The sequence below is a fragment of the Gobius niger genome (genome assembly GCF_951799975.1).
Source record: "Gobius niger genome assembly, chromosome: 2".
NCBI classification, from domain to species: Eukaryota; Metazoa; Chordata; class Actinopteri; order Gobiiformes; family Gobiidae; genus Gobius; species Gobius niger.
In genome coordinates, this window is record NC_136853.1 from 26304733 (window position 1) to 26331971 (window position 27239).

Here is a 27239-nt window from a genome sequence, read left to right on the forward strand (position 1 = left end):
GTGTGTTGACAAAAGCTAACTGATGACAGCCAAGGAGACACAGCAGTCAGCCATTTTGGGGAGAAAAACACTGTTGACCCTGCTTAGATTGGATTTACCGCAAGGCTGGATCCCACTACTGCTAGACATGATGGATTACTGTAATGACCATCTCAATGGCCTCTTTGTCATGTTTAAATGGCAATACATTTTGTCTGGAATGGGGCTAAATTTAACCACTCAGGACTATCTGTTTGAGGTGTAAATAAAAGTGTGCCATGATTATGATGCACAGGTGCAGCTGATGTCCTGTAAAGGTGGTCTTGACATGGCAGGCTACAGCCATTGATCCCCCTTTCATTGGACACATTCATCAGGCAGCATTAAAAGCCACCATTACATCTGACTGGATCACTGCCAGGCTCGTACTACATGGACGTATCTGGCATTTGTGGCCGTATATCTTCACCACCACTGTCATATTATTGGTCGTCTTTGTATTATGCACAAAGCGATGAGAGCGTGTGCAGTTGGTTCACTTCTCCGAGCCGTTATGTCTCCAGCTGCATTATCTTCTGGCACTTCTCACACAACGGCGATTAAGTGTTTGACTCGTCAAACGTTGAGGTCAGCTCTTATCAGCGGGACATTGTTGACGACACATTCCCATGAAAAGGTATAAGTGTTGAGAATAATAAGACACCTAAAATAGGGGGATTCTTTTTAATCTTACAATCACATTAACAACATTTTTTTTTTTTAATTTATCTCAAAAATTGACATATTTAATCAAATTTTGTGAGGTTATTCTTAGGGCTGGGACGATCCACTTTTGTCACGATCCGGTACGTATTGCGATCCAGTAAGTAATTATGTCAAATAATATGTTTAACTTAAAAAGCGTAAAAAGTCTTGTGTCTAAAGTTTATAAAGAAAATGCCATTTGACATTTATTGTGTTAAGATTGAAAAGATGCGTTAACACAAAATGTAACAAAGTGATGTGTAACTGTTACTGGAAAACAAAGAGTGATGATAAAAATGCCTCCAAACTCAAATATATTGAAAGTATTGTGATACTTGATAATGTATCGATACAGCCCAGACCTGTTCACCACAACTGCCTCTAAAACCCTGCACTGTCACTCAAAAAGGTGATACTCTGGGTCCGAAGCGCCGTCATGCACGAGCTTAATATAGAAGGTGCAGTTAGGCGCAAGACCTGAGGTGGCAGTAGTGAGCATAAAATGACCAACTTGCATCTAGTCTCTTCAAAGTCGCATAAGAGGCAATAACTTTATACAATGGGGGTCCCGAGTTGTTAGTGTGTCAGTTTTTTGGGTCTCAGCCAATTAATTTGGGTTAGACAGTGCAGTGATTCCAACTGAATCTGCAGAGCACTATGTTGTGATTACTCTCCTTTATTTATTCTTTCAATCTTAAAAAGTGTGTCTGGCTGGCTTCTTGATGCACCAATAGCAGAGGTTTTTTTTTTTTTTTTACAGACAATCTCACTACTATTAAAACTGAATTTAAATGGTAAATGGTCTCAATTTATAAAGCGCTTTGCCACTTCCACTGGGTAATACCAAGGCGGGTGAAGTGCTTTGCCCAAAGACACAACAACAACAGGACTCCTGGGATAGCTCCTCTATCTGTGACGGGGCAGCCTGGGTTTGATACTCAGCCTTTCTCCCTTCATTGTCAGGTAATACGTGTTATGAGGCAGGCCCTGTCAACAGCATTTATGTTTATCACTTTATTTCATTGCACGGCCAGTTTATTTGTGACGTCCAACCGGTCGACCAATGAGAGAGAAGAAAAGTCCAAATACATCACGGCGGAGCACGGACATTTCAAATCACTTTCTTACAAGGTAAAATGACCAGATGACAAAGAGTGAGAGAGACAGGTTCATCTATTCGGAGACCGACACAGCTCCCACAGTGGGGCAAACAGTCTATAAGAGAATGTAAATGAAGTAGCCTATGCCAACAAACTAGTACTTTGTCTCCGTCATGAATAAATATTAGTGGTTCTCACTCTCTGGGCAGGCCCCTTGTTCCGCGAAAACGTCACATACCGCGGTGTCACTACTGTGTCTCGTCACTACAGCGGGGCAGCAGAGGAAAGCACAGTCAAGAGAGAGGAGATGGAAACAGAGACAGCATCGACATCATCAGTTTTAATAACATAATGCATCTGAAACTTTACAAACTAGAAAGTGATTCCCTTCTTTCATTTAACCTCTTAACCCTCACCTGAACCGAGCACATTTTCTCCGGTTTCTTCTTGGAAAAAAGTGTCAAAATAGCAACAAAAATGAGACGAAAACGAGGATGAAAATGAGTGACGAAAACGTAACATAAAAGCCACAGGAGAGCCACAAAAAAGCGTAACAGAAAAGTGACAAAAAATCGACAAAAAAAAGTGACGCCAACACGGCAACAGCGCGAGGAAACAGATCTGTTCAGATGACTTTCGTAGGTCTTAGCTTTCAAATAAGGCCTACTGACCTTTTAGATTAGAACTGGAGAAAATGTAATTGAGTTAAGGTGGGGGTTAAGAGGTTAAAATATCTGTCCTATGGTCAACAGTTAGCACACACGTTTTATTTTTTTTCACAACAAAGCCAAAAATAGAAAATGTACCACAAGACTCTTGGTGTATTTCAGTGTTGTGCGTAGGGCTGGGCGATATGGACCAAAAGTCAAATCCCGATATATTTAGGTTGAATATCGATATACAATATATATCCCAATAACTACAGTAGTATACTTGAATTACCAATAAGTACCATACATGTTTCACTGTAACTACTAGAAACCATCACTTGAAGTACCAAAGAAGTAGGCTATCATCTACACTACTAAGAGTTACCACTGTATCTAGGGTATTACAGTACATACCTTGTAATTCTCACTATAGTATATTTAAAGTACCAAAATAAGTACCTACCACTTTAAGTACCACAATGCACCACTGTTATTACTAGTAATTAACACAGGAAGTACCATGGACTTACTGGCCCGTAATGTAAAGTGTTACCACACATTTAAATAAAAAAAAATATCTTAAATTAAAAATGGCTATAAAATAAGTATTACAGGCAAATTTGAACCATATCGATATATGCAATATGGTCTGACTCCATATCTCATTTAAAAATATATCGATATATCTTAAATATCGATATATCGCCCAGCCCTAGGGTTGTGTGAATAAAAAAAAACATAAAAATGAGTATGATTCATGTTTGCACTGACTTTACTCGCTTCCCTGCTGTCCTGGATGTGGGTTTACATGGACTCAGGCCTGTGTCGTATTAAACAGAGGTATTTGTGTTCATTACTGCAGACAGAGCAGACGTGAGCACAGACCAGAGGGAGCGGAGCGTGGCCAGTTGATTTGAGCGCTGTCTCTAGTGACAGACTGCTGTCTCCTCGGCGGTGAGCTTTAAATGGTTTCTCTGTCAGGGAGAATGGAGGGGATAAACTGCACTCTCCAATCCCCAGACCCATTTAGAGGAGCAGATGAAAAGGTGGACGGACAGCCTAAACGTGTTCCCCCACTTTTATTCAGCGCCGGCCCTCTAATAAACAAAACAGCAAATATCCACTGCATTTTTTGACAGCCACTTTTCGCCCCTGCCACTCCAGTTAAAAGACACCGCTCCGGCAATGGGCTTTTTCTCCCAGTCAGTCAAACCCTGGCGATCACTGCTTCACGTCTGCGTGCTCTCCCCATCGCACTTTGACAGGCGATTAATTCAAATCAGCAGCTGAAAATAATTACGGCATTATGGGAACAGTAGTCATTATTTAGAACATGATTAAATGTTTCCATGTCTATTGACGGAGGCCTGTGTGATTTATGCGTTTGTTTAGTCAATAGTGTAGTTGAAATTATGTCATTAATTATGTATGGAGACTTCGAGATGTGCTCTAGACGCCCTCCTTCTCACTTGACTCCCCTGCGACAGACACACGAGGAGCGGGAATTAAGATGCTGTTTGCTTTTTCATAAGGGCCCTTTCGCTGCTTACATCATCAGTGACATCATCTGGAGGCAGGAAGTGATCGTGAGAAGTAAGATTAAACTGCAACAAGGCATTGTAAGTGTAAAACTACAACTAAAAAATGTGGTCCTGTTATGGCTTAAGGTGCGAGAACAAGAGGGATGACATTTGAGACGATAAAATAAGGTTTATCTGATATTTTCTACAACAGTTAGACATTTGTTTATCATTACTATGACAACAGCTACAATGGAAATAGTTGGGAATCAACTTCCTGCTTCCAACTAAGCCCGGAATGTTTACAAACAATCAAAGTATTAAAAAAAGGTTTAGGTACTACTGGTATCAAAAAAACAATTAAGTGTCGAAAGCACGTACCGAAAAGAAGTAAAAAATTCTTTATATTCAAAGAAAAACATGAGGGGAAAAAATGGAAAAAATGGAGAAAACTTTGGGTGAAAAATTGGAAAATAAAATGAAAAATAAAAATAACATTTTGGAAAGAAACATGAAAAATAATTGGAAAGTGATTTTTCTTCCCATTTGTCTTTATAGGATGTTTGCGTTTTTTCACCTCAAACAAATGATACAAATGTAAAAGAAATGAAATGGAAGAAAAAGGAATGAATTAACATTATTCATGTGTTTTATTGTTCTATATGACACCCAATGCAGTATAGGTATCGAAAACCAAGTATCGTTAAAGTACTGGTATCGACAGTACACAGCCCAATTTTTCATACCTCCAAATGTTGCGAATTGTGGAAACCAATAATGACCGTATACAAATAAAAGTTTTCGCACCCCGGCAACATGTCACTTAATTCCATGTGCCTATTTTCCCCCGGTGATGCAACAGGCCTCAAGTCTCCGTCCTGTCTGTCAGTCCACCTCTCGGAGGGATTGCACTGTCAGTCCGTGGTCTTAACCAAAGGTTAGAGGTCAACTGCAGTTTCCTGTCAAATCTCCCTTGAGTAATTTCCATTTTAATGTCACACTTCTAATCTATCAAACTGTGAGGGACACCACACAGCAGCCCTAAGTCTCCTTCCCCTGGGCTCTGTCATTCAAGGGATTGGCAAAATGATATGTCACCCTTTCGTTTCCACTCACTTGAACGATAAGACACAATAAACAGATTTATTGGTCCAGATTCTGTAACATATTTGGACAATTGGATGTGTTATTTCCATACCAGTACATTCGTATTTTAAATCTTTTATACACTGCAGAACATTATCCTAGTTCTCACAACCACAGGCCTGATAAAACCATAGCGAGGGTTATTTTGATAAAGAGAAGGGGAATGTGATGATAATGGACATTTGTGGAAACAGATGCTGCAGACGAGCCCTCTCAGGTGCACGGTGCATGACTGGCTCTGAGCGCAGCAGGTCTGAGAGGGAGCCCCAGTGCAATGCTGATATTTCACAAACAGAATGATGTTTTCAACATTGTGAGAGATGGCTGGTTCCAGTCATTGCCTTTAGCATACGCCTGACTTGGGATATTAATGCGCTCCAGTAACTGTTAATTTCACTTTGGAGAAGTGATTTATGGGTAGACGGAGGGGAGAGGCATAATCTAATTGAGATCAGAATGGCTGTTTCTCACATAGTCACGCCTGCACCTTCCAGATGGGGCACCATGATTAATGCATAATGAGCAAATAATCCATGAAATGCATAAAAAACAATTCTTCAACCACTGCTCTCTTTGTGGAGAGCAGAATAAATAGTAATAGTAATAAAACTGCCTTTGTCATATTTGTTTGCTCTCAATGCGGTTCTTTTTCCACACTATTTTGGAGAGCTGCACGATCAATGGAGAGAAACGGCATAATCAATCTCTGATTGCAGTGTCTGTCTGTGTGCTGCCTTTATAAAACCATAAAAGAGCCAAGAAAAGCCCTGTATCATTAATGTCTTCATCTCTCAAGTCATGTGACACATGAGGCCGCTGTCTGAGGACACACCAACCACGTCAGAGTGAGCAGGACGATGTGCAGCAAACACAGGGGCAGCAGATATTACCACATTACAAACATAAAAACAAAAATCACAGGTTGGTTTGAAAATGTAAAAGTTAAACAAATTATCTTAAGTGCTTAAATTGCAAAAAGCAAAAGTGTGAGAAAGACTGTTTGAAGCCATAAAACCTGTCTTTCTGTGATAACTGGCTCGATGGGCTTGAAAATTATCATTAGAAAAACGTGAGAGTGGACCTTGGCCATTCCTGTCCTCTCAGAGACGATGAATGCCAGATGGAAAATGCAGATGGTAAAAGAAGAGGTCCATTATCAATTGACAAAACGATAACATTTTCAGCTTAAAAGAGCCGCTGCCTCATTGTCAAGAAGATCCATAACACTAGAGAAATCTCCTGTATTGATTTTTACATAAGGATTCATCTTTCTGCATTAGAACACATTTGGGACAAAGACCAATCAGGTCCACTTATCAACATTTGGCAGGGGCGTTATCATTGAGTGGGGCTGTGGGGCAGTTAGACTTGTCGGGTTCAAGTGCCTCCCAGGTAATGAACAATGCGTGGGGCAGAACGGGAGGCAACTATTACCTTTGCTTAGCGTGACTCCAGGCGGCACTGACCTGCATAGCTTTGATTTCAACAGTAAGGCATTGACACAGCTGGAGCAGAGACAGGGGGCGACACTGGGCTCTGTCAGCGCCTACACTTGGACTCTTATCTGTCAGGTGGGAAGTGCCCCATATATCCACACCACAACTTATCTGTAAAGGAAGAGATCCATAATGAACTGCTTTTTGGAGGAGACACTGCAGGAAACCGTCTCTGTCTTTTTTCTTCACGACAAACTTGCCTTTTATTTTTTTTACAAACTTTTCATGAACACAGAAATAATTGGTTGATTTTTAACACTTGAACTTTCGACACAGAATTGTAGGGAAATTACAACTTTCTCTCAAAAAGCATTTTTCTCATATTGTGCATAACAAAGATTTTTCAATATTCATTTGCATATTGATTTATTGAGCTTAGAACACAAAAAAATAAAAAATAACAGATAGACTTATACGCATTTCTCTAACTCAAAATATCCCAAATCCAAAAGCATTTATAACTAATTTGTCAACAGAAATAACCAATACATTATAACCTGGCCCGATCCCATTATTCAGATTTTGTTGTCAAATATAAAGTTAAAAATAAAGTAAAAAATGTTGGTTATTTTTCCGGCATCAAAACGTAGTATTTAAATATTGTCTTCGGTACCAGCTTTAGTTTTGTTGCTGCACATCGTAGCCTCACAGTGGATAAACAAGGACTGAATTCAGTCAGAAAACCTGTCCCAAAAGTAGGCAAAAGGCTGTGGTCTCGATTTCCATGGAAAGCAGATTTGAATCTGTGAGTTAAATACTTACGGGTTAGGATTGACACACTTAAAGTCATTGGCTATAAATGGGACACTGAGGTCGGTGGACTTTATAGAGCCATTATAATCTGCAGAGCCGTTGCAGAGAGATGCCTGAGAATGTGAAGTGCAGCAATGTTGCCCCAGCTCAGACCAACCCGAATCCAGGCTCCTTGTCAAGTCAGGAAACAAGCGCAAAGTGCTAAATGTAAAGCTGTAACTCCAAAAGTGTCTCATCTAAAAGCTTTATCTGGACACCATTTTAACTAGCCTTGACCTCATGCTGTGTTTGTGCGACGTGTGTAAAATTGAAACCACAAGATTAACCATTTCCGAAAGTGTGAGGGTGTTTTTATGCCTGTTTTTGATTTTTAGAGGGCAAAGGCAATGGGCCGGTTTAAGTAAATACTTTTTTAAAGGGGTCATAGCGTGAACTGTCTTGTTTAATTTGTTCTGTTAATTATATGAATATCTCTAATAATAGTTTGTTAGTTTGATCTGTGCTAAAATAGCCGCTTTGAAGTGTAACAGGTTATCTTTTGCTAATGAGGCGAATCAAAATATGACGCTGCTAATTGTATGATTGATAATGTAACTACAATAGGATAAGGTTCATTCATAAACATGCACGTTGTGTATGTGTGCATGCTGCGACAGATACGGTTCCTTATGAAGCATTATAGTTTCGTAATCAGTGTTACCCCTTTGTGGAGAATGTATATAGTACATGTGTCTCAGTCATGTAATTATGTAAATGCCGTATTGTATATAGTCTTTTCTACCATGATCAGAAACTGCAATTGGATATAATTAATCTTTTTGATGTTGTTGTTTTTTTCCTTTTGCACTTTGTTCCTTTGTATTATTTAGCACTATGTACCTATTTATCATTTTATTGTATGGATTTTGGAGGTGGGCGCTTATAAGCTCTTGCTTCGGCCCAATCCTTCTGGCAGAGTGCTAGCTGCTCAAATAAACAAAACTAAACTGTGATATTGCAGAATATGGAATTTGTTCATAAAGCCAAAATGGCAGCTAGACGTCAGACAAACTGAAATTACAGACAATACATTTTATTATTTGAGTGAGAGCAACAGTTGTATTTATTTATAGCATTTCCAGCTTTACCTTAGTTTTCATTTCATGCTCCATATGGGCCGCATTTCACCACTAACCTACACAGCAGCACATAAATGCTTCTCCGTGACTGCAAACACATCTGTATACTTCAGTTTGATGCTCTGGGTCTGAGCAGAAGCAGCCGCTCTACTTCAGGGCATGTCACAGGGACAAGTCAACAGCATTGCTAAACACCATACCCTGCTGTGAGACAAATTGTTACAAATTGGTATTTTTCCACTTTATAGGATTACAAAGAGGCCCCTAAGGGAGACTTCTATAGGTCGATGGAGGGGGAGGGTGGTCCTGATGGGAACACAAAGACTGTGGGACAGAGCTGCCATGAAAGTCACATGATGATCTGAGGACACCTCGCTCACACATTGGGCCTCTATGTTTCGGGACATTCTCACATTCCCCATATCATGAGCCATGAAAGATGTCGTGTGGCTGTAGCCCAATGGTGTGATATTAAAGTCTTCTTAAAAAGCTTATGTCACCATAATCAATACATAATCAATGTGCATCATCTCACATTAGTAGTAGCGCCTCATTTGAAAGCTAAGACCGACAAAACTGATCCAAGATTTTTCTTCTGCGTTTTTATTGCAATTCTGTTTTTTCATAATTTTTTGTCCCGTTTTTGCGATGCTTTTTGTTGCGTTTTCATCCTTGTTCTTGTCCCGGTTTTGTCACTACTTTGACGCTTTTTTCCAAGAAGCTTTTAGATTTGGGTAATGCGGAACTGGAGAAAATGTGCTCGCTTCAGATAAGGAAAACAAAGGACTTTTAAGAAAAACTATCCATAACCAATGCTGAAAACCTTTCCCATGAAATCCCTGGTTTACCTAAATTTTTTAATCAAAGCCCACATTTTTTTCTGTCAAGTCGTCGAGTGTAATTGATTGAAGCTACTGAGTATCGTGGCATCTAAAAGCTGGGATAATCACATTCACTGTTTTGTCACACACAGCGGTTTGGAAAACAGACCGACCAGTGTCAACGCGACCAGAGCGAGAAGCGAGAAGCGCAACTACAAAATGATTTATGAACCAGGAAGAGTCCTTATATGGAAAGGGTCCTGGGAAAGTCGGTGCACACAAAAGAAAACGCTTGTCGTCGCGCAGGTAGAGGTAGGAAGTAGAGAAAGTTTAACACAAGGCTCAGATTGTTAACGTAGGACAGGACCATCGTGCCATTTTCCCATGCTCGCCAAGCCCCTGCAGTTTGTTCAGTGCGGTCGCAGATGAGTGTTAATGCCTCTTTAGTTATGTGACCAGGAGCTGTCAGGAATCTACAGAAATGCCCTTGTTTATATTCACACACAGAAATCTCACACACAGCGTCAGGAAAAGCTTCGTTATTAACACTATACAGACAACATCTCTGGAATCCCATATATGGTCATGTTTGAAAACAGGGGGAAAAATATTTAAACTTTCTCTATTTATTCAAAAACTACTAACAAACACTGAATTATTGATATAGCTCTCTACTCAATAAAGTTACAAACCCATGAGGAGGAGCAAAGTGGTTCAACAGCCCAAAAATACATAAATAACGGAGCAAATCGAGCTAATCATCATGCTAATGCTAACGCTAGCTACTACGACTGCCGTTTTTTTGCTTCTACTGAACAATATGCTGTGGAAAAAATATCCATATGGACCCGATTTGGACTTAACTTTGTTTACGTGTGATAAATAAGTTCATATTCCACAAGAAAATGGCTAAAAAGAGTGAAAAATTACGTGAGGCCGTCTATGAAGTATCCCGCTCAAAATAAAAACAACATGCAGCTACATTACAACAAACAGACTGAAGAGTAGAAAAACTGTAGCTATTCAAGCCTTATTACAATGTTTTGGGGTCAGTGTTTGAAAATAAAGCTAAATGATTAAAGGTCTTCATTTTAACTTTAACTTTAAAAGAATGGGAGGGTTCTGTCTCATCTCTCCTCCATGCTGTGCCCTTTAATGGACCCAGACAGACTCAAACATTCATCGCTCTGCAGTATTTCATTGCCTGACAGACGACCTCATCCTAAATAACTCTATGAAAAATGAGGGGAAGGATGAGCACAATAACCTGCTGAACTTGAGAGCCTCTTCTTATCGATTATGGAGATCTCTTTGTCAGTGACCCAGGATTTTATGAGTCTTAAGTATTGATTAAATACACAAAGAAAATACTTTTGTCCATTAAATCAGACTTTAATTTGATTGGAATCCTTTATTGTCTTCTGAAAACATTAGCAATTCAATGCATTTTATTTTAGTATCAGCTTCATTATGTGGAAATTAAATTAACTTCAGTGCATTGTAAATGTAGAGTAACCTTAGGCAGGCACACCTTTCACCTTTGACACCGGAGAAGCATCTGGTCATAGGGGAAATAAGGGAGACACAAACCCCATGCACTTAAGAACCTCTCTTTTCTGGTCGCCTTGATTTGGCACTTCGAGCCGGTGGGTGAGCAGATCAATAGATTCTCAGAGGTTGACTTCATAAGTAGGCTATAAGACGTGGTAGAGATATTAACACTGAGTAAAATGAGGCTGACTGGAGTTCATGCTCCGTTTTACGCTTTTGAAAGTAATCTGCCCTAAAACAGGCCCACAAGTTATGTGGACACTTCTGTCAATACTATGTATGTAGACAGACAACATATCACATACTAAATCTACTGGCAGGTGGGGCGACCATTTAGAGGGACCATTTAATTGATTTAAGTGATTACATTTAGCTTCCTCTTTGTGTGAGTGCATTATCACCCAAATTGAAATACAAAAGTAAGTACAAAACCGGCCTGACAGGGCTGTGAGACACACATGCTGCATTTTTTTAAGGACATTAAATCATCTAAATGTGTAATATGGAATTAAAAGCTGTAACACGTGAGATGACTAGAATTTACTACAAGTCAAACTTTTCCCAGAATAAAACATTTGGTGCAAAAAGAAATGTCAAAATTCAGCAAAACAAGAAGCTCTGTCTGAGGATGGAACCATATTCTTCTCTCAAAACTCAGAGCGTTTTTCCTCTCACTTTAAGTCTGTAGTGAAAAATTGCCAATGTTCTATTTTTTTTTAAAGGCTCAGACTTTTATCCATATAATTCATGTACTTAATCATAAACAAAAAGCTCTGTATTGTCAAGTACCTGCACTTTATCAGCCTGTACTATGACTGTAAACATATATAATCTATTTGCACTGCCAAATAGATATTTGTTCTAATTGGATATATTTATTTTATTCATTTATTGCTTTTTTCTCTCTTTTTTTACAGTTATTTTATACAGAAAAAGACATTCTTATATTATTCTATAATTATTACTTGTCTTCTTGCACATTTCCAAACTATTTCTAAAGTATAGTGTTCTTTAGAGCTGCTGTAACAAATGCATTTCTCCTTTGTCAGATCAGGAAAGTCTAGTCTTATCTTTCTTCAGCGTTTTATGTCCTGTTAACACAAAACATTTTACATGAGTGTAAGCTGTACTTAGTTTGTCGTTTGTATATGACCTGTTTAATGGCAAGAAGCCAAGCGTTGGTCACATGTGTCACAGTTTCTGTAATGCAGTGACAGGCCGAGCCGAGCTGCCCATCAAACACATTTGGATAATACGACGGGGCACTCCATGTTTATCTGCTGATGCCTTCAGTGGTAGTGCACTCGCTGCCACAGGAACCACATTGTGCGCATTATTCACCAGCTGCATTTGTCAGAACAGGGATCTATGGAAGCTAATGATCCACAAGAAATTAATGGGTCCATAAAATAGAAAAATCTACCGTTCACACAAGCATGGCAGGAGCCTGTGACTTTGATAAACTGTTAAATGAGAGATAATCAGGAGGGAGGGGGCTCATCATCTCTCCAGGGTGTTTCCACTGCACCCCAGGCTGCAGGAGGTAAGACGTCTCTATGAACTGTCATTACGGCGAGCACAGGAGGTGACAGACGCCAGGGCAATACATCAAACCATATACAAATAAGACAACCAACCTGAACAAACAGCACACACAAAAACAGAATCCTGACAATTCTCCGCTCCTATTGAGGTTATAATGTTCAACAACAATCCGTAACTTAAAGTCAAAACAACAGATCTATCTACATCCTAAAACATGTGAGACTACGTACAAATATATTACACAACAAAGACGACCACCATGACACGCATTCGTCAGCTTTGCTTTAACACGCCAATGCTTAATACCTTTTTAGTGTCATGTGAATTTATGCCCATGGGCCACAATGTCAGTTCTGGAAAGGACACAGAAGTGAGCGGGTGTCTGACCACATAGCACATCAAAATTAATGTATAATTAGGCTTTGATTTCCGCGGGCAAAGCAGGTCTGCTGCCGACAGCTTGAGAACATCTAATACTTTATTGCTATTTCTTAAGTGTTTGAACCCACCATGACCCTGCCACTTTATCTGCTCGTTTTTATTTTCACAGTGCATAATGTCCATATGTTAAACTAATAGTTGCCATAATTCTTGAGCCGCGGTGTTTGCTTTTTATTAGTCTAGGTAAAAGAAAATTTGGGAAGAATATATTTTATTATAACACCTAGACTTGCACTGAATTCATTACAACTAGTTGTTTGTTTCTTTAAAGACTAGGGCTAAAAAAAATCTGACATTACTTGGCCCAAGTTTGTCTTCACCCTTTTTACCACCACTCCTCATTAATTAAAGCCATGGTAAAAGCAGTCATCATTCTAATATAATATATATCATGGTAAGTAATGAGTTCTGAAAAAATGATGATATGTCATATCACAAAATCCAATTTGCTTTTCTGGAGTTAGAACTATAATCACCATCATCATCATAAAGACAACTCTACCACGAGAGCAAAGAGAGGTTACAGTGGCTCTTGAATTTCTCCTTTGGGGATGAATAAAGTATCTATATCTCTTTGTCAGCACTCTCTTGAGTCAGACACGACTCGCAGAGAGTATGGGCCTTCTAGATTTCCCAATGTATTAATCTGAGTGCTTCTGTTTCCTCGACTATGACTACAAAACATCAGTCATGTTGGGCCAAAGTGAAGTTTCAGAGACAATGGCTGAATAATTTGGGGAAAATATCAGATGAAATATTGCAATTGTGATTACAATTTAGATTTATGTTTTGCAACAGCATGGTGGCACAGCATTTGGCGCTGGGAGGGCATGTTCTTTCTGTGTGGAGTTTGCTTGTTCTCCCCGTGTCTGCATAGGTTTTCTCCGGTTTACCACTAAAAACATGTACAATAGGCCAGGTTGAATGTGTGTGTGTTTGAGAGTGTGATTTCAGGAGGATGGATAGAACTTAGCCCCAGGCTACAATCAGGCCTGGTGTGTTTACATGCATAAGTCCTATGTCTGTTCATTAACATTACTGTCCCAATCAAATACAAAACAATGAAGATTCAGTTAACATAGCACTAAGGCTGGGCAGAAAATCAATTTGGATTCAAAATCGAGTTGGTAATTCAAATTCATATTCATATATTTAATTCATTTTCAGAAAATCTTTTTTTTTTTCTTTTTTGGTATTAATAATTTGGATGTTTAAAATTCTTTGTAAAAACTGCACAGTGACATTTGAATGTTTTGCAATGATTGCCTTGACTTTTAATAGGTTTGTTGATGCACTTTCACTAAAGGAAAAATTTAGTTTTTAAGTTTAAGTTTAAGATTTTGAGGGGGAAACAAATCTCCCAGCTTGACATAGCACAACATGTGGGGTGTCATATGATTTTTGAATAATAAAATAATAATATTTGATAATTGATTTGTGATCGTAATAATGTTAATTCCTTTCAATTGTGATTAGCATTATTATCTAAACCAGCCATTCCCAAAGCCCCCCTTTTGTTCCGATGGGGCCCCCACAATACTAATAATTCCGTATCAAAAGAATGTATAAAAATAACTCACATCACATAAAAAAGGACAAATAGCAATGACTATGGGCTAACTACTGATTGTAAGTGCTAAAATTAACAAACGGATTCTTTTTCAAAAAGACTTACTTACTTTACTTGTTTTGCAGACTCGTTTTGGGGGGCCCCTGCTGTGCCTCTGAGGCCACAGGGGTCCCGAACCCCAACTTTGGGAAACACGGATCGAGACAAGTATGGACCTTTTCCAATGGCAATTCCTACCCAGCTCAGTGCCAGGTCTACCTGTGTAGTCGAGTGTCTCCACGGACCAGACCAGGGTCAGTCAGGTGCAAGTTTTGAGATCGAGCTCAGCCCAGGGCCAAAGCTCTGAACGGAAACTAAGATGACGTGAACAGCTGGCCTCTGATTGGCAAGAGGAGAGAGGATAGCCGTCTCTAAAACAGGCAGATTATACAGGATTTCATATTTCACAACATCATGCCATTGTTGAAAATGGTGATTTTGCCAATCATAGCATTTAGCCGCTGTTCGCTCAACTTTTGCATGCATTGCACTTTTGCACCTTCATAGTTCATAATTTAGCTGCTTCTTTCCTCTAGACTTTGCATTAGCACCTCTGAATAATTCCATAAGCTCCATCCAAAGGCATTATTTGTCCACATTGTTCTCATCGTAGCTCACAAAACTTTTCATCGGCTTTCTGTTGTCCCTTCAGTAATGTGTATTCTAGCATGCGCATATGTGGGAGCACCGGCCACAACAACTGCAGTCCATTTACAATGGAAATGCTCAACGTGAAAAGGTGCAATGTACAGCGGCCAAACAGTGCTGGGTTGAAGCGTACAACGTGAAAAGACGACTTTAGGTTCAACTATGCACTTTGACAAATGAATCACTTTACCAATACTTTTTGTACAATATGGAGGATGAAAAAGAAAGAAATGTCTCAAAGTAGATGAGAAGGTATAGTGACAATCCTGGTACAATGATCAAAAAATATAAATTAACTATTTTTATCATATCAATGTATCATTATTATTTATATAACAAATAAATAATAACTGTTTGATCTGTCTAGATGTTGTTGTTAACTGGTTATATTTTGATATAGGTACTTGCCAAAGTGATAGAATTGATTAATAAAAAGTGTGTCACACAAGATCATATTGAATATGTTTACCTCTAGCGGCTGACGTGGAGAGACTCCTCTTCATAAAGCCACTACAGGAGAAGCTCCTGTGACACACAGAGAGGTGAAACATCATTAAGAGATTATCTCAGAATAAATACTTGAATGAGGTTATAACCCAGGCTGAGCCCTCTACAGGCTACGAGGCCTGCAGATAACACGGCTCAAGATTGTATCTCTTATGATATCTCATCTGCCTCAGCCACTTTCTGAAGAATGCACTCAAAGATCAAGCCCACAGTTGAGACCTTCCTCTGAAAGAGCACCTGCTATTAAATCCCATATACTTAATTATTGGCATAGGCTGTCATGAACTTGCTCAGGCAGACAGAGCAATTAACATTGACTTTATTTTCCTCCCCTACAGGCCACTGATTATTGCATTCAGTGGGCAGTACAATAATGCCTCAGGAATGAATTACAATCTCTTAGATTTTGAACACTGCAGACATAGCGTAGTGGAGCTCAGAAGGTTTTCACTCAACCATGAATTTGTGCTAAGAGGGTAGATAGTGGTGCTTTAGAACGTGTGAGGGGAGTGCTCCCGTTGTGTGGCCCGTTAGCTTTTCATAATGGGGGATCCCAAGGCGCTCCTTATCAGAAGACTCAGAGAAGGGTGAGAGCGAGATAAGGCCAGAGGCAAATGTGAGCTACAATTCATTGCTGTGGGAGCCACAGCCTCAGTGACACATGTCCTTGTGTGTAATCTCTTGTACTACATGGCTAACTGAGAGCCTGTCAATGGACTCTTTATAAAGATCATCAAACACTAACACATTAGTCACACCAGCAAACAGGCCAAGATTTAAAGGAAGTCAACAGGTCAGGCAGCAAGGTAAAATGCAACAAGCTGTTCAATCTGTACTGACTTAAAAGTGCTGGCAAAGGCTATAAAAGAATGGTATTTTCTACTACTTTTTTTCAATTGAGTGTTCATCTTCATCTGCTTCATGAGATAAAAATGTTTTTGCGCAAAACTAAATCTTCGACATTTGCCCAAAATGTAGTATGAATATTGATTTAGATTAAAATTTGCTTTGCGGTGTTATGTTGCACAAAGAAAAGGTCAATTAGCAAATATGTAATTGTAAGTAATTTAATTAGGATTCTGTGAAAACTACCGTACAGGATATAAAATAAGAAAGAAGCAAAAAAAAAATATGCAGCAAATTACAAAATCAACATTGCGTCCAATGTCCATACCTATGTACTCCTTGGCCACTGTCCAAGAGTGCCAACATTTTCCAGAAAGCAGCGCTGGGCTGGCAGGAAAAGGAGCAGTGTGATAGTGTGTAGGATCTGTCTGGCAAAGCAAGTCAGTCAACAGATGCTGCAGCCGGTCCCTGAGGGCGAGAGCCCATGTTCACTACACCTGGAACACATAAAAGCAATGTTTCTTCTCACCTAGAGTCAACACACAGCTTGTTAACTTCATCTAGAAGTAAAATTACGCCTAATGCACAAATGCACAAAATTGTATTTGACCATGGAAATTGAATAAGCAAGTCTATGCACTGCAGTGCTATCGGGCTATTGTGCAAACACCTTTGACTACTGAGATGCACAGAATATCTGGTCAAAAATGAATCTGTGGAGATGTCCTGTTGCGACCGTTTTAGTTTGGCCAGCCTGATAAACTAGTCTTTCCCTTTTCCTTCACCAGGCACACGCCCATTGCTCCATTCATTAACCTTAAACTGGGGAAATAGAGACGTAACGCTTCAATATCAAGCCCAATAAGACTGAGGAGACGAGAGATCTCTTAACACTGTTAATAACACCAGAGCAGCACATTATACAGGCACCGATCTATGCGCGCATGGTAAACATACAATTGTATTTGTATTTCCATTCGTAAAGTTCAAAAGTGCCTCTGACACGAGCTTTTATCACTGAGGACGGTTTACCTCGCAGTCCAAGACAGAGCATGTGTTCCTGTAAAAACAGGGTCCTGACGTGGTGGCGTTAAAAAAAAAAACACGTCTTCATTAATTTACAGACTAATAACCGCAAAACAAAATGTACACAGGCTACACAATGATATAATGTAATATGTGAAATACGCACCTTGTTTTCCGTAACGAGCGCAACCTTGACCCCGCCATTTTGGGACCTAATGTGACACAGGAATAACGTCACTTTAACGGAAACCTAACAGATTTTACTCGCGTTGTTTCGCAGTGGATTTTGCTCCCCACAGCTGTCTTTTTTTATCCTTTATTTAAAATATACTAATTTAAGAAACTAAATGCGAGAAAAAGTGAAAGAAAACAGTGCTGTTCAATTAGAGAGGCCAATCTAAACGAACCCGAGCAGCTGCAGCCGGAGGTGAGTTAGCTTTAGTTGGCTACTTGTTAACGTAAACACAAAATATTACAATAAAGGTAAGTCAATATAATAACGTATTCATAATAATGACACTAATCACAAATGGCCGTCTAATTTTTTGTTCTATCGGCAAATAATTTGTAAAAAGGCCAGCTAAAAACAACAAGCCAGTATTTTACTTTTTATTAAATAAAAGTGCATTACATTTATCTGCCACAACTGTGCAGTTCAATGTTAAACAATAAAATTAGGCTATAAGTGTGTGGACCAGTAGACCGACTGAGCGTTTTGTGAGGATGTTACCTTTCATAGAAACGACATTAAGTGGTTATTTAAAAAAAAAAAAAAAAAAAGAAGAAGAAGAAAAAAGTAAAGACCTGTTTTATAACGAAGATACAACATGGTCCACTCTGGGGTGTTTTGTTCAACATGAAATTGCGTCTGAACTATGACGCAGAGCGTACAAAACATTTATATTAACATTTCTACGGGATACAACTCACGGTTTTATTTACAAGATTTTTCCGTCGCCGCGTTGAACGGCCTCTGTCCATTTTTTTAACCATAAAACTCTTGTTTCCTCTTACAATATTACAGCACCGGCGTGATCCCAGCATCACAGTGCAAAAAACTACAGTCTGATCTGCGCGTAATCCGAGAGTTAGTTCTTCAGTCTTTCTCCAAAAAAAAGTCTATTAGGAGCTGTCATTTTCGGATGTGTGGATTAACAGCGAAGAGCTGGGTTTGTGTTTTTTCAGCAGCTGAGTGATCTTCTCATCGTCTGAGTTTGGGTCCAGTGGTCTGTTGTAGTCGTCGTCGTCCTCTTCGTTTTCAGAGGTCCCCTTCAGCCTCTCGGTCTCCGAGTCCTGCTTCTTTTTGGCGGTGGCCATCTCTGCAGCGTGCTTTTTCCTCCATTTAGTCCGTCTGTTCTGGAACCACACCTGCGACACACAACACAGGCCAAATTAATATAGGATGGTCTGTATTTAATGCACACAGGAACATGTATACCTATATTATTATTTTTTCGCCTAAATTAAGATGCATTTATTTATTTTGCTGGTAAGGCTACTTCTGAAATATTGTAGATGCTTTATTACCCTGTATTAAAGATAGGGGGGAAAAACAATTGTGTAGCATAATAATAATAATTATAGTAATAATAATAGTAATAGTAAAAATAATAATAATAATAATAATCTGCATCAGGGACACCAGACAGCTGTCATTAATTTAAGACTAGGACAATTTTAAATTAAATCTGTAAATCCACTTTACCTTGACTTGACTCTCGGTCATTCCCAAAGAGTACGCTAGTCGTGCCCTCTCAGGCCCCGCCAGGTATTTGGTTTGTTCAAAAGTTTTTTCCAGAGCAAAAATTTGTTGTCCCGAAAATGTTGGCCGAGTGTGTTTTCTTTTTCCGTCTTTGTCCAATAACACTGAATTCTGATCTGAAATGTGAAACAAATAAAATACACATTTGTTATTATTAACCTGCGCATAAATCCTGTTTTCATCACATGACTATCAGTGAATTAAATCAGATGCAAATCGATGTGATTCATTCTGAGCTTATAGTTAATTTTAATGAAGAATTGGTTTATGCTATTTCACCCACACTCACGGGGCGAACAGGCGAATCTCGCGTCCCTCCAGTGGGGGCTCTGCATGACCCCGGGCCAAAAGATAGGTGTCCTGCCAGGGAGGTCCGCCAGAGGTTTGGGGTAGCGGGCCACGGCCACCGCGGCGGCGCTGGGGCTGAAGTACAGTCCTGGAGGCGGCGGTGGGCTGAGGCTGCTGAATCGGGGTAGTCCTGACAGAAGACCCGCTGTGGACGAGCCCACGGCGGCCGAGGCTATGGCGGCAGACGCAGTGGGACGGTTTAGGATGTCGTTTATTCCGTGAGGGGTGGCTGATGAGCACTGCTGTGGGGAGCCCAGCCCTGAGGACAGTCCGGCGGAGGATTTGATTCCGGGAGAGGATACGGCCATGCCCCCCGGGTTAGGAGAAGTGGTAGCCGGTGAGGTGGAAGAGTTCGGGCCGCTGGATGACAAGGGGTACGCCGGGTACAAGGGTGTCTTCATTTCGGTCATACTGTGCAGAGCGGCTAGAGGAGGGGTGCTCAGGAGAAAGGCGCTCTGTCGGGACCCGTCCATCTGACCCACAGCTAACATAACCAACTGTGGATGTGGGAACAATCTCAGAAATATCCACTAGACACCTTCACAGTTTGAGTCGGCCCGCGCTCCGCTGCGTCCAAAACACACTCTCCGACAAAAAATAAAACTAATGTTAAGTCACATTAATTGTCCATCACAACTTTTGTAGAAGAGAAACAAAAAATGCATATTTTTGTTGCATGTCTAAAACCAATATTGTTTTTCTTCAAAAACGAAAATATGTCGCTATATTCCACGCAGTCCTTGGTTTTGCTTCACTTCAGACAGGTTTGGCCAATAGCAGACAATCAAAAACACTTTCTCTGTTGTGTTCAAAGAGTTGTTTGAGATAATAAAACATTATCATCTATTTCTAGTGTGTGTTAGCCTCAAGTCAAAAGTTTGAGAGGGGAGAGCGGAGAGCTGGCGGATGTTTGTGTCTGGATTGGGTGACCTGCCCATGACGTGCACTGTGTGGATTTAGGGGCGCTTCCTCATTGGCTCTCCATCTCCACGCTGATTTGCTGAATGCACGATAAAAAAGAAAGAAAGAGAGAGACATAAGACAAGTGCTAGCACTCTGACTCAAAATGTACTTGAGTGCAGAACTCAGTCTAAATGTGACTAATCGCATAGGGTTTTATACTATATATTTAAAATAAGGATTTTATAATAAACTGATGAGTATAGGCCCCTGAATCTATTCAATGAGAATATTCTGTTTTTTTACATGAGTTTCACTTGAAGAAATTAGTAAAAGGTAAAAGGTGAATTAATGTTTCTGGCCATAAGGGCACATCATTTTCTGTTCTTTGTTATTTATTTTTTGATAAGTTTCGCAGCTTAAACGCGTTATTCTCTGGCATAAACAAAACATTTTGTTGTAAAATACATATTGAAATAAAAAACAAAAGTGCGCATACTGAGCCCGCAGGTAGCTACAATATTGCACTTGAGTCTACTTTATTTACGGAGGTTTGAACACATTAGTAAAGGCTGTCCGGTCATAATGCGAAAACTTACAGTAATGCTGGCCATGATGGTCCTCCTGCATCTGCGTAGCCACAACTCAAAACTAGAATGGCAATTTCTGTTTCATAGCGTTAGAAAAATCTGTCCTGTTTTACAAAGTACTAGTGACATCTAGTGGTAAAAACAAAAACACACAGAGCATTTCCTAACCCAGGTCCGTTAACCTCTGTCTCGAAGCAAATTAAAGCCGTGAAGAGCCGCAAAACACTTTAATTAATCTGCAAACAAAGCATACTTTTTATCGATAAAATTATGAAGTACTAGACCCAATTACTATAATTTATTTCCAACTCAAACGGACGTTCCTAATCAAACGCTCCTGTAAGTAGTAAACAAGTATTAATTTAATAATTACTGGGTTTCAAATTATATCCAAACATTCTAAGTTATTTACAGGATATGGGGGTCACAGCCGGACAGGTCACTGCTTGTTTTACTGTACAAGTTAGGGGCCCATAGTTACTAAATTACAAAACTCAACTTTCATACTTTTCTATTGATATCCTACAAAGGTACTGAATTAATGGGAAATATTGGCTCCACCAATAACCATAGAGTAGTTTTAGGGGCTCCGTGTACCTCAGTAATACAGCCTGAAACTATGCACCCATCACATTGTAAGTTTTTTTTTTTCTCTTCCACAAGTCAGGAATAAATTATAGTATGTTGAATATTGTATTGTTTATAGTTTTTGCCCCTTACGTTTCTGGTACTCATTGTACACAAGATATCTCCATTTACTATTTAATTGTTTGTACATTTCCTGTTTAGTCAACACACCATGAGCGTTTTTCTTGAGAGCTGAATGTAACAAGTGAATTTCTTCATTCTGAGCTCTTGACCAGATCTTCGGCATTAGATTAGTTCAATAAAACTAGTCTTTTAAGTAAGACACACAGTATCCCAATAAGGCATCCACGCATCAGCAGATATCAATTCTGCAGTAAAATTCAGGGTTTATTCATCCAACTTCCTTTTGCTTAGAATTGAGAAGTCCACGGTTAATTACAACTAGCTATATTATTAGAACATGCGCTTCAAGTTTACCCTAGTAGCAATTATGATTTTGTATATTTAAAAACCTGTCTGTATGGTTGCATGCTAGTTCTGGATTATTATTTTTTTTAACCTTTGTATGTCACTTCAACAGGGGATGGGCGAACTTGTTCCAACACCCGTCATACTGCTCGAAAGAAGATGTTACCCTTTAAAAACGTTCCATAAAGAAAAGACACCAGCCAGAGCATTTAAAGTAAACATTTTATTACTGAACTCTACTCCCGTGACATGAGTTTTTGCTTCTTCAGCTTCTTCTGTGAGACCTGAAATACAAATACAGGTTAATTTAATCATAGATGGCAATAGATCACTCTGTAAATGTAGGTTTATTTGCTCAGATTTAATCGTTTTATTTTCATGGGTCATCCAAAGGTGTCCTAAGAAGTCATCATAGCAACATTTTCTTCAACAGCTACTACAAATGAATCAAATGTACCTTTTTCTTTTGGGCCACTTCCTCCTCTGGTTTGGGGACGATCTGCTCCTTCTCAGTGAGGATCATTTCAATATGGCAGGGAGAGCTCATGTAAGGGTTGATGCGACCGTGGGCGCGGTATGTGCGTCTCCTCATCTTAGGGGCCTTGTTGACTTGAATGTGCTCAATGACCAGAGAGTCCACATCCAGACCCTGCAAAGACATACAAATAATGACTTGCACTTTACAAGCCTGTGTTACCAAGTTTCTCAAAGGCATTCACGCCATACACTGTTGTGGCGACTATTGTTGTCACAGCCGCCCCTTTGAGTAGACTGACGAAAGCGAGGCGACCAGTCTGTGCAATCAGCCCCTCCCACTACATTCATTTTAGCCTGTTGTACATGTTTACTGGTAGGAGAAACCAGAGCACCCAGAGGAAACCTTGTAGCTGTGCCACTCAGTAGAAGTAGAAAAAAACTCTGGGTTGTTTAAAATATATATCTGATTGGCCACAATATGTCTGTCAATGAAGCACTGAAGACGAGTTTAAAAGCCAATCATTCTTCTTTACCTCTAGTTCTTACGCACTTGCAAGCAAACCAATGCAAGTGCGCCTTTGTAAGAGGATGATTTTACAACAGGCCTGAAATATTGTCTTGAAGAGGCTTACATCTAGCCATCTAAGTGAAATGACTTCATTTGCAGTCCCTCAACACAATGAGGTTAATTTTTTGAAGGTATTGCATAAATTCCACAAACCTTGAGTTCAGCATTGCTCTCAGCATTTTTGAGCATATGAAGGAGAAACTCTGCACTCTTTTTAGGCCAACGTCCCTGGGTCCATCCAAACTGTTTGGCCTTAAAAAAGAAAGAAAAAAAACACATGAGGCGAAACTTGGCACCCAATCTTAAGTGGCCTTGACAAAAGCTGATCAGACAAAGCTTTGTTAGTTTCATCTTTAATCCAAAGGTGTCCTAAGATGGTCATCACGGGAACAGCATCTACATTATAGTTCTACACATTAACAATTCCACGTACCTGAGCACACCTTCCAACACCACCATTGTAGCGGCGGAAAGGGACGCACTGGTGTTTAACAACCACATCTCGCAGGTATTTGTTGGCCTTGCGGATGTGCATGCCCTTGATGGCCTGGGCTGTCTCACGGGTGTTCTGTGAAAGAAGATGCAGCCATTGATACATTTAATAGAAACATTCAGAAATGACAGAATTGAAAATCACTGTACAACCAATTTGTTATGTAAATATCAAACATGGAAGTTAACAGCATATACCAATGTCTAATTTATGCGGTTCAACTAACGCAAAATGTGTTAATTAGTACATTTACCAGTTGCTTTACTGTTGTCACACCAAGGCAACAGTAGAGCAACAAAAAGACAATAATGTTAGGGTTTAAAGAGGGGGTATTATGCTTTTTTCAGCCACATAGCACCAGTCTATAGCACACTACAATGATGACCAAACCTTCTGTTGGTCTGTAAATGCAGTAAATTAGAATAACTGCCTTGTATAAAATTGCTCTTTCAAAATGGCGGTAGCAAATGACTTGAAATAGGCCCCTGTCTCTTTAAGAACCTCTGACCCTTTCCGACACGCCCCCTCCACATGCTGTCTGTGGCATCACAACAACACTCCGCTTGTCTCAACAGAAACTACGATCGGTGCATTTTAATTTTTATTGTTGGAAAGGAGCTACTGTTTATCAATTTGTGAACAATGGCCACACAGGATATTTTTTGGAGACGAACCTTCCACACCGGACGCTTGGAAGGGGCTCTTGCCTGAAAAATAACTGCTGTTTGGAGGCTATCTCTTTGCATCTGCCATGCCCTATGGATCTCTAACTATACCCCTATGGACGACACCAGGATCTGCAGGAGCCCATACGATTCAAAAGACGGACATTATCTGTGCAGGTGGACAATGGTTTTTCGAGGTTACCCGTTAGCTTGTTATAATCGACTACAGCTCATTGTTGATGAAAAGTCTGCAATAAACCACAAATGTGTAAAGCCAGGCTCATTGTGTGATCATCGTAAAGGCTGCTTCGAGTAGTTGCTGCTTTATTGACGTTATTTGTGCATAATATGCTGCCTGTTTTCGATGAATGTTGTGAAGGTGAAGGTTGTTCGCTTGTCGCGGCTAATAGTGCCTTAGCTCCGGGAGAAACCACTCGGCTACGACTCACTGTAGATGAAATGTGAGCAATAAACTACGAAATCAACAAGCCAGGCTCCGTGTGTAATCGTCATAAAGGCTGCTTCAAGCAGTTGCCTGTTTTAGTGAGGTTTTCAATGCATAATATGCTGCTTGTATTCAGTGAATTTTCCCGTTAGCTTATCGCGGCTAGCTTGTTAGCTCCGGGAGAAAACCACTCGGCTACGACTCACTGTAGATGAAATGTGAGCAATAAACTACACAATCAACAAGCCAGGCTCCGTGTGTGATCATCATAAAGGCTGCTTCAAGCAGTTGCCTGTTTAGTGACGTTTTCAATGCATAATATGCTGCTTGTATTCAGTGAATTTTCCCGTTAGCTTGTCGCGGCTAGCTTGTTAGCTCCGGGAGAAAACCACTCGGCTATGACCCATTGTAGATGAAATGTGAGCAATAAACTTCCAAATCAACAAGCCTGGCTCCGTGTGTGATCATTGTTAAAAGGTTATTTATGTGTGCGGTGGTTTCATTGACTTTATGTGTGCATATTTCTCGTTTTCACGTGATGACTCGAGGTTTAGCTTAGCATTAGCTTTCTCCGGAGGCTCTGTGCATCATCAAGGCCCAGCGCAGAACCAGACACTGAAATAAGTGTTCTTGTCACCGGTTTTAATCCTGGGTGTTTCGGTAACAGAAACACTGATGTGTGTCTTTGTAAAAGTTTCAGAACTGTTGTAACTCCGGTTCACAACACATGAAGCTAATCCTCCATGATGACTCTGTTTACATCTTAGGGCTAGACACTGCGGGGAGGGGGTTCTGCTGAGGAGCAGTGGTTGGTTACTCGGCTGGTGACGAAAGGTCGGAGGCGTATCCTGGAGGTCGAGGGCGTTTCCTGAAGGACTCAGGCGTTTTATCCCTAAAATGGCCGCCATCAGAGTTTCTACAGATTACTCGAAAATACGTGAATGTGCTAAGGCAACACTTCAGGCATGTTTTTAATGAGGGAATGACTTAATAACATGATGTAAAGCTTGAAAAAGTCCATTTTGCATAATACCCCCCCTTTAAGGAGAGACGCTGCAGGTGAATAGTTGCAATTTGCCTCTTGAGGAAAAAATAAATCTATGCCCATATGAAAGCCAACACATCAAGAGCAAGCTGGCCCAATATCTGAACTTTGAAATGTTTTTTTTTTTTCCTGTAAGAGGAAATACCAGAGTTACCATGGAGATCTGCCATCTTTGCAGCTGTTAACATACATTTCCATTGACTAACATTAGCTAAAATCAGTATAAAAAGTGAATAGCCGTGGAACAACGCCATTAGCTGCAGAGTTACTGCTGGTAGATACATCTAAACACACTGTGGTGCGTTTTAATGTGAAAATCTCCATTAGTTTACAATTGCTGCTAATCCCATAATGCTTAGCGATATGACATCACATTCCCAAACTCTTACCTTGAAGTGAACCCGGAGATTGGACCCCCTCGCCTTGCATGCTGAAACACAAACATCATCTTAGCAATGGTGCATTAAATCGCAAACAACACGCTTGTCTTATATGGTAGCTCAGATCAAATCGTTTTATTTTCATGGGTAATCCAAAGGTGTCCTAAGTAGTCATCACAGTAACCATTCAACGTAATGCCAAACTGAATATACCTCATGTATTGTACTCACATTTGGTGGGGTTCTCGGGGTCAAGCGAGTAGCGGACCATTTTCAGATAGTCTGTGGACGAAAACGATGTTGTCAGACACTTCACCACGAACTGAGCTACCTGCAATGCTAAGTTAGCTTTAGCTTATATGAGAGCAACCATGGGAGTCGAACAATAACCAAAATGATCATAGCCTGAAAGCTACGTGGTCTGATTAGAGCTGTACGCCGATAACTCAGAAGCTAGTCGGCTGTCGTGTTACTAATTATGCACGTGAATGTGTTTTCCCGTAGAAGACATGGGCGATAGCAAGCGTTCAGCCGGTCATCAAATAAAGTACGCTTTTACCGGTCAGCCCCGGCAAATGAATCAATAATCATGTACAACTAATGGATATGTAACTGTCCAACACATTCAAGGTATAGAAAAACACAGGATGGCAAAGCTTTAGAGCAGATTCAACTCATTGTATATTGTGCTAAAGCAGATTCGCATCCATTACCTCTGAGGCCGCGGCAGGAAGAGGAAGCGCAGACGCCGAGCCACTGTTATTGTGCCTCCCGTTAAATCTACCGCCCCCTGCTGGAAAGGAGGAGCGCCGCTTAAATAGTGAGCCTGTGACTGCAATGTGTTATGTTGGACAGTTGGTGGGGATGTTTTACACTGTTTTCCCCCCCTTTTTTTTTAAACCAGATACTAGCTTTCATGAAGGTGCTGCTGACGTTAATACTGTGTAACATTTCACACAATAAATAAACAACAAATATTTATTTATTTATTTATTTTGTGTGTGTGAAAA

General features: G+C 40.1%; 2 protein-coding genes across 3 annotated transcripts; both read right to left on the reverse strand.

Annotated features, from left to right (window-relative positions):
- Positions 1-18138: 18138 nt before the first annotated feature.
- On the reverse strand, positions 18139-20517 carry nkx6.1 (NK6 homeobox 1). Of its 2 annotated transcripts, none has more exons than XM_079551961.1 (3): positions 19546-20517; positions 19206-19378; positions 18139-18868 (listed from the first exon to the last, which is right to left on the reverse strand). In XM_079551961.1, exons 1-3 carry the CDS (start codon positions 20099-20101, stop codon positions 18623-18625), a joined length of 975 nt encoding a protein of 324 aa, XP_079408087.1. In that variant the 5' UTR covers positions 20102-20517; the 3' UTR covers positions 18139-18622. The 2 variants fall into 2 exon arrangements, with proteins under 2 accessions (XP_079408087.1, XP_079408088.1); XM_079551962.1 differs by having other exon boundaries at positions 18142-18868; positions 19552-20517.
- Positions 20518-22364: 1847 nt separating this feature from the next.
- Positions 22365-26997, reverse strand: rpl17 (ribosomal protein L17). Its single transcript, XM_079552031.1, has 7 exons — positions 26943-26997; positions 26461-26511; positions 26239-26279; positions 23635-23769; positions 23355-23453; positions 22614-22805; positions 22365-22440 (listed from the first exon to the last, which is right to left on the reverse strand). The coding sequence occupies exons 2-7, from the start codon at positions 26498-26500 to the stop codon at positions 22393-22395; spliced, it is 555 nt and encodes a 184-aa protein (XP_079408157.1). The 5' UTR covers positions 26501-26511; positions 26943-26997; the 3' UTR covers positions 22365-22392.
- Positions 26998-27239: the final 242 nt, after the last annotated feature.

Bases quoted from the DNA above. Each gene is read 5' to 3' on its own strand.
- nkx6.1 (XM_079551961.1), bottom strand. From the start codon at position 20,101: ATGTTAGCTGTGGGTCAGATGGACGGGTCCCGACAGAGCGCCTTTCTC. The intron at 19,379-19,545 runs GTGGGTGAAATA...TTCACATTTCAG, and splicing joins CGCCTGTTCGCCCCGTGAGT to ATCAGAATTCAGTGTTATTG. The intron at 18,869-19,205 runs GTAAAGTGGATT...TGTGTGTCGCAG, and splicing joins TGACCGAGAGTCAAGTCAAG to GTGTGGTTCCAGAACAGACG.
- rpl17 (XM_079552031.1), bottom strand. From the start codon at position 26,500: ATGGTCCGCTACTCGCTTGACCCCGAGAACCCCACCAAAT. The intron at 26,280-26,460 runs GTGAGTACAATA...TTTGTGTTTCAG, and splicing joins CCCCGAGAACCCCACCAAAT to CATGCAAGGCGAGGGGGTCC. The intron at 23,454-23,634 runs GTACGTGGAATT...TTCTTTTTTAAG, and splicing joins GTGTTGGAAGGTGTGCTCAG to GCCAAACAGTTTGGATGGAC.